The sequence below is a fragment of the Pieris napi genome, chromosome 5 (assembly GCF_905475465.1).
Source record: "Pieris napi chromosome 5, ilPieNapi1.2, whole genome shotgun sequence".
NCBI classification, from domain to species: Eukaryota; Metazoa; Arthropoda; class Insecta; order Lepidoptera; family Pieridae; genus Pieris; species Pieris napi.
This window is the reverse complement of record NC_062238.1, coordinates 8,569,984-8,578,186: the sequence shown is the minus strand read 5'-3', so window position 1 is coordinate 8,578,186 and position 8,203 is coordinate 8,569,984. Positions and strand designations below refer to the sequence as shown.

General features: G+C 39.9%; 1 protein-coding gene across 1 annotated transcript; it reads left to right on the top strand.

Annotated features, from left to right (window-relative positions):
- Positions 1-4,738: 4,738 nt before the first annotated feature.
- On the top strand, positions 4,739-5,662 carry LOC125049738. Its single transcript, XM_047649176.1, has one exon. It carries the CDS (start codon positions 4,739-4,741, stop codon positions 5,660-5,662), a length of 924 nt encoding a protein of 307 aa, XP_047505132.1.
- Positions 5,663-8,203: the final 2,541 nt, after the last annotated feature.

Genomic DNA, 8,203 nt, shown 5'->3' with positions numbered 1-8,203 from the left:
AAAATTGGTTACTTTATATTAATTCTTTTGACCAAGAATTAATACAAAGTAACCACCTCGCTGATTCATCACTTAATCTATTTCTATGTTTTCTAATTACTAGCGATGCTTTAGAAAATAATCTCTCAGCAGGTACTGAAGTTGCAGGTATCGAAAGAAAATCACGAGCCATCTTGGATAAAATCGGATATTCCGTCTCATGCGTCCTCCACCACTCTAAAATGTCTTCCGAGCTGGCGGCTCTCGGTTTACTTAGATACTCCTCCAACTCGTCAGAAACTAAGCCTTGAAGACAAGATCCAGATGACGACGTAGAGGGACATGCATACAGTTTCTCAAAGTCTATTACATCTTCATATTCCTCATCCTCACATACTTTGTTTTCATTTCTTGGTAATTCTGGAGATTTAGACACCGAGTGTTGCTGTACGTGTAGACTTTTATATTCTTTATAAAGTTCATTAAATTTGTGCAGGCTTTCTGTTTTAATTTGCTGCCCCCATAATGTAATATCAAAAGTCTGAGCTTTGTGCCTTGGGTCTAAAATTAAAGTGGTACAGTAAATCCAGTTGCTCTTCTTATAATGTTTAAGCATTTTATCTCGGGCTGCTTGGAAACCTAAAATGAGCCTTTCATCCACTTCAGTTCGATTTGGCTTCTCATCTAATTGTTTTACCATTGATTCAATTTTATCAAGCAATAGATTGAATGATACAATGACTAGCGGTAATGTAACATATTTTTCTCCACCAAGTTTCGTTGATAAAAGTTTAAAGTTTATTAAAAACTTATGTATTTTTTCGAGTATTTGCCATTCCGTTTCTGTGATTTGAAAATCATTCAATTCGGTTACTGAAACGCATAATATGTTAATGCCAGGTCTCACTTTTAAACCAAATCCAATCATATCATGTGTGGAATTCCATCTTGTTGGACAGTCGAGTATAGGATTGAGATTTGATGGCACGCCAACTGCTTCACAAGCAGACTGGAACTTCCTCTTCAATATCTCGCTTCTTTTTATTTTACTGGAAATACTGCGTAATTTTGTAATACCTGTACGTGAGTCAGCAATATTTGGCACATATTCTTCATCTTCCTCAGTTTCGTCTTCATAGTCTTCATACTGCTGTTCTTGTTCTTTATTGTCAGTTTCAATGTGTAAAGCTAAGGTCTTTAGTAAATCTTGTACACCAAGGTTCAAAATGTGAGCAAAGCACCGGAAATGTTGATTGTCTGAATCAAAATGCAGCAGTTGTTTGCCAAGTTCACACATAAATTTGGTATTTGCAGTTGCGTTGTCCACCGTGATACCCTGTATTTTATTAATTATGCCATATTCCAATAAACATTCGTGGAAAATCGTTGCAATATCTAACCCAGTATGTCGACCGCGCGATGGTATAAAATCAAGGACTACAGATCGATACTTCCAGTCATTGTCTATAAAATGAATTGTGACCCCGTAGTAACTCCTACCAGCAATGGACGTCCATCCATCAATGGTAAATGACATTTTACATGAATATTGTTGTAGTCGATTTTTAACATTCGATTGTAGTTCTTCAAATCGCTCTTTAACTTTCCTTCTTAGTGTCGACCTTTTAGGAAATATCGTATTCGGGCATATCGATCGAAAATATTCCTGTGTATCTTCATCATCGAAAAATGAGAAAGGAAGATATTTTTTTACAATCCAATCAACTGTAGCTGTCATGAAGTTGTCACTTCGGTTTTCAGATACTGACTGAAATAAAATATTAAAATATGTGTTAATAATAGTAATAATAGGTACCTATTAAAATTTAAAACTATGAACATAGCATGATATCTATAAAAATATAATATAGGTACTAGAAAACCTAAACTATACCTAAACTAGCTTCGCATTTGAATAAATTACCTAGGTATAGGTCTGTACCTATATCTAGGTATCCTAGGTATACCTATAATCTGTATTATAATCGTGTTACGGAAAGGATATACTTAATGTACATACATATCAAAGGCACGGATTCCTATGGTGATAAGTGATAAGAAACCAATAAGGCAACATTTTTCAATACCTATAATTACCTACATAATTATTAATGTTTGTAAGTCTATACGTACACAAATCATTCATTACATAGGTACCTACGTCAGCTGATCGGTGTCAAATAGTGTCAATCAATTAATAATCTTCCCCGTAGAGCGAAAACACATTAGGTTGAAAAATGCCCAAATCGAGTTAACAATGCCAATAAAACTATAGTTTTTTCCCCTATTTAACTGTCTAACCGTCAATTTTGTAGGTATCCTAGTTTCCGATTTACAAAAAGTGAAAATTAAATAAATCTATTCTTTGGTCCTAATAGAAAATAAGAGAAATTACGAAATCATGTTAACTATTTTTTTATTTATCAAAAACTTACATAGCTTATAAAATAAAAGATTACCTAAGTTACTTTTATATTAACATTTTTAATTCATAGGAAGTGTAGAAGATTTTTTTTATATAAAAGTAGTTAGATTTTATACTATTATAAAACAAAATGTCTTTTAACTCTTAAGTTTTTTTTCATTATGTATATTTTGTATATCTACCAGTTAGTCGTAAATTACCCAAATCAAGTACATATAACATAAAAATAAACTCGATCTGAGTGAAAAATCACTAACTAGGGGCAAATATTAACTAATTCACAACTACATCGGATATTCTACAGAGAACAAATAACTAATTGGTTTTTTTTTTTAGGTTTTCTCAGTAATAACTTAATCATCACTTTGGGTAGCTAACATTTTAACTTAATTTGATTTCCTTCAAAATGAAACTAAAAACATTAAAATATGGCATGACATGCTAAAGTTATGGCAATTTATATTTTTCAAAACTTTAACCCTCATTATCTCAAAACAGGTTTTTTGGACTTAATGAATTTTCGCTCTACGGGGACATATATTCATCCAAGAAACAACTCCGTATAACATTTGTTTTTCTGGTATTTTTATTATTATATTGATAGTTTTATGCCACAAAATAACAAATAATTGAACACATATTAGTTAGTACAAAATCGAAGTAGGTTTTGTAGCTTGGGAAATTGTTTTTTGTTTGTAGTAAAATAAACTTAAGTAGTGCCGCGGCTGCCTCAGTAATTAAGTAACTATGTACCTGCTTAAGTAGAGTACTTTATTTAGCTCACGGTTCAAATGAATGCAGATTCTAAACCAGATACCTACCTACCCTTTCTGTAACACGTAATACAAGGATACCTATACAAACACCCGTTTGTAGAAATAGAGATTAAAATCGTAAAAAAATTTAATAACTACGAACTACTAGAACGTCCACTGCTGGACAAAGGCTTCCCATTCGGGGTGTAGTTGCCCATAATTGCCACGCTGAGGACTACGTACTACTAAATAATTTATAAAAAAAAAATTTTAACTATAAAAAGTAAAGTAGGTATTTATGAAACACCCTAATTTGCATTGTTTTTTTTTTCATAAATTTACAAAAATAAAGTACCTACGAGAAACAGCTAGGTACTTTACTCTGGAAATTACTGTAATTATTAATTGGGTACCTAGTATTTACGTAACATATTTTTTTCTTACCTGTCTACTTATTGCAGTGGTTGTTAAAAACCTTGTGATATCTCCACTTTGACTTTGACTTAATGTTGGTTTTCTTACAGGAACAAATATTTGCGATTCCTTCCCGTGAAAAGATACTAGATGCTTTCTTAAGCCTGAAGTGTTTCTGTTTTTCATTTTTATTTCGACTTTCTTATGTTGGCACAATTTACACATACCAATTTGGGACGCATGAGTTATTTCGAAAAACTCGTCATATTTGCTTTTAAGTCTTTTAGATCTAATTCTGCAACTCTCACTACTCCGACTAGAGCTATTTGAATCTTCGTCACTCATGTCAAATTGTAAACATTCACTCCGAAAGTAATAAGGATTTAGAGTATCTAGCTAGGTAAATCGGCGAGAACAATAAATAAGATAGACTCGAAGCGGAACTCAATTGGAAATGACTGAAAATTATTTAAAAACTTGTAGGTGATTGATTAACGTGTCGTATTGAAACAGTGATGTGTTCTGAGAAGAACATATCAGAATAGATACGGTCGTGTGTTCTGAAAAGAACAGTTTCATCGTGTCGTAAGACACGGTAATTTGCCCTGACAAGGGCAGTTGTCAAACGTTTTCGTCGTGAAACAAGAATAATATGTCCTGAAAAGGACAGTTGTTAGACGTTTAGTCGAGATACGATAATTTGTCCTGAAAAGGACAGTTTTCAGCGTTATCGTATTGCTACGATACCGAAGTGTTCTGAGAAGAACACGTTCGTACGCTTCGACGGCTGCGTGCAGAAAAAGGCCAACTTTTTGCCGCGCCGCAGTTTTATCGCCTACTCTGGTACCTGCGCAACCAATCAACGCTCCGCATCTTGGCACCACATGTCAATATTAGTTGTAAGTGTAGGATAATTTTTAAGTATAATTGTACACAGTTTTTTAAATAAATATCATTCATTCATTCACTATTCCATCTTCACCTCTTCTCTACAAGTAATTAGGGAGTTTTATTTTAACATCGACCAAGTAATTCTGAACCAGTCAACCTCAAGCAACATCCCTAAAGTGGGGACCCCGAGAAGAACAACCCGAGAAGAACAACCCGAGAAGAACAACCCGAGAAGAACAACCCGAGAAGAACAACCCCGAGAAGAACATTGAAGATGTCGACAACAGAAAATTCCGGTGCAGAGCGTCTAACTTCATCAACACCGTCGAGCCAAGAAGTCTCCGGTATTTCACTGTCGCTCCGCGTGCCACCATTCTGGCGTGACCAGCCGCTCCTCTGGTTCTGCAGTTTCGAAGCAGCAACCGCCGATTTAAAACGAAGCCAGGCCCAGCTCGCCCAGATGGTCATCGCACAGCTTGAAAAGCAAGACATACAAAACATCGCCGATCTCATTTGCTCGCCGCCGGAAGCTGATTACTACAACGCAATTAAAGACCGTTTAATATCGCTATACGAAGAGTCTAACAGCGCACAAACGAAGAAACTACTGTCGCAAGTCGAGCTCGGAGACCAGAAACCCAGCCAGCTGATGAGGCAAATGAAGCAGCTTAACAAGGATAAATTCCCCGAAAGCACCATCAAAATGATGTGGCTCGAGCATCTGCCGCCACACATTCGTTCCGTGCTAGCTGTCAGCGAAGCTTTTAAAATCAAAACGACGCTCGACGACCTTACCTTGCTCGCGGACAAAATGATGGAAGTCCACACGCCGTCGCAACACATCGCCGCCGTCGCAACGCCTTTCACATCTGTACCATCGCCACCACCACCTAATCCGCAACAGCCAACCATCGACACCCTCATCGGTGAAATAAGAAGATTGTCTTTGGAAGTGGCTGAGCTACGAGCACAACCTCGCGACAATTACCGCAACAGTCGCTCTCGCCACCGTTACCTATCACGCTCGCGGAACGCATCTCCACATCATAACGAAAACCGACGAGAGTCGCAAATGGAAGACCGAAGCCGAAAAAAATCTCCAATGCCGTACTGCTACTACCATCATCGCTACGGTATGGACGCGAAGAAATGCGCACCACCGTGCAGTTTCAAGCCCATTAACCAGTCGGAAAACTAAAAGTAACGCTGGCCGCGGCGGGAACTGGCATTACCGAATCATCACACCGCCTTTTCGTTACCGACAGGGTAACGAAACTTACATTTTTGGTCGACACAGGAGCCAATATCTCCGTGCTACCAAAGAAAAAAGGCTCACGCGAAAAACCACTGCCATTTCAACTCTACGCCGCCAACAACACTGTAATTCCTACATACGGAGAGAAGTCACTCACACTCGATCTTAACCTTCGAAGACCATACACATGGAAATTCGTCGTAGCCGATGTGTCCAAGCCAATCCTGGGAGCAGATTTCTTACAGTACCACCACCTCATTGTCGACGTAAAAAACCGACGATTGATCGACGGGAAAACACAGCTGGTAACTAACGCTCAACTCAGTACTGCGGGCATACCTACAGTTCGCAGTATAGACATTGGGCAAAATTACCACAGCATACTAGCCGATTTCCCAGGCACAACTAGACTCACTTCAATGAAGCTAAGTCCTAAACATTCCGTCGAACACTTCATTGAAACAAATGGACCGCCTCTACACTGCAGGCCACGCCCCATTGCGCCGCATCGCTACGAAATGGTCAGAAAAGAATTTCAGAGCATGATTGATCAAGGGTTATGCAGACCAAGCAAAAGCCCTTGGGCATCACCTCTTCACGTCGTGCCAAAGAAGAATGGAGACCTACGCGTGTGTGGCGATTACCGAAGGCTCAACGCCATAACCAAGCCCGATCGGTATCCCATACCACGCATACGTGATTTCACTTACCAACTCGCAGGGAAGAAAATTTTCTCCACACTTGACCTCAACCGCGCCTACCAACAACTGCCAGTCAGCGAGCAAGATGTGGAGAAAACAGCTATCATAACACCATTCGGCCTTTTCGAGTTCCAGCGCATGTGTCCTGGTCTAAAGAACGCCGGCCAGACATTCCAACGTTTTATTCACGAAGTACTGCGCGAACTCGACTTCGTATTTCCTTTCGTTGATGATCTACTGATAGCGTCAATCGACGAGGAAGAGCACCGAAAACACCTACGCACCGTATTACAGCGACTAGAAGAATACGGCATTACTATCAACCCATCAAAATGTGTTTTCGGCCAGCCAACTGTCAAATTCCTCGGTCATCAAGTCACGGCGGAAGGAATACAGCCACCCCAAGAGAAGGTACAGGCTATCACAGATTTCCCAAAGCCACAAACCGTAGAGGAACTGCGACGTTTTCTCGGTATGATAAACTTTTACCGCGAAAATGTCAAAGACGCCGCCTCCATACAAGCGCCGCTAAATACTTACCTGCACAACATCAAGAAGCGTGACAAAACTAAGATCGACTGGACCGCTGAATCGACGCAAGCTTACGAGGCATGTAAAGAGAGCATAAAAAACGCCGCTTTACTCGCTCATCCGTCTCACCATGCGACGCTAGCGATATTCAGCGACGCGAGCGACAAAACAGCTGGTGCCGTACTAAATCAATTTGTCAACAACACATGGCAACCACTCGGCTATTTTTCGAAGAAATTCAGCGACGCACAGACTCGCTATAGTACCTACGATAGAGAGCTACTCGCCATCTACATGGCTGTCAAACATTTCCGAAAAATGTTCGAGGGACGTGAAATAATAATATACACGGACCACAAGCCGCTAACTTTCGCTTATACAAAATCAAATACAAACAGCGAATCACCGAGACGCACCCGACAACTACTTTATATCAGCGAATTTACCACTGATATACGACACGTCAGTGGGTCTCAAAATGCAGCCGCAGACGCATTATCACGCATCGACGCAATTACATGTCCATCGCCGATCGACTACAATTTACTCGCAAAAGCTCAAGAGCGCGACAGCGATAACATTAAAGCACTCGGTTTACAGAGCAACTTATCTTTCAAGGAAGTAAACCTGCCCGCGTCAAACATTAAATTACTCTGCGAAACTTCAACCTCATACATACGTCCGTACCTACCTGAAGAATACCGACGTACCGCATTCGACGCAGTACATAGCGTTAGTCACCCTGGAATAAAGACCACGAGGAAATTAATTACGCAACGCTACTTTTGGCCCTCAATGAACGCAGATGTCGGCAAGTGGGCAAAAGTATGCCTACAGTGTCAGCGCGCCAAAATACAACGCCATACAACAAGTCCATTATCAATTTTTTCACCAACCGAACGATTCGAACACGTGCACATCGATATTGTTGGTCCGCTACCTACCGCGGCCACCGGTCATCGATACCTAGTGACAATGATCGACAGAGCGACGAGATGGCCCGAAGCATACCCATTATGCGAAATAACTGCTGAAGACGTCGCCAAAGCATTATACGAAGGATGGATTTCCCGTTTCGGTTGCCCAGCTAAAATTACAACGGACCAAGGACGCCAATTCGAAAGCAGAGTATTTGCATCTCTTTCTCGCTTACTCGGAATTGAAAAAACGCGTACAACATCATACCATGCACAGTGTAACGGTATCATCGAAAGATGGCACCGTGTCCTTAAGGCCGCATTAAAGGCAAGAC

What these genes read in the sequence shown, in the direction of transcription:
- LOC125049738 (XM_047649176.1), top strand. Translation starts at nt 4,739, where the DNA reads ATGTCGACAACAGAAAATTCCGGTGCAGAGCGTCTAACTTCATCAACA.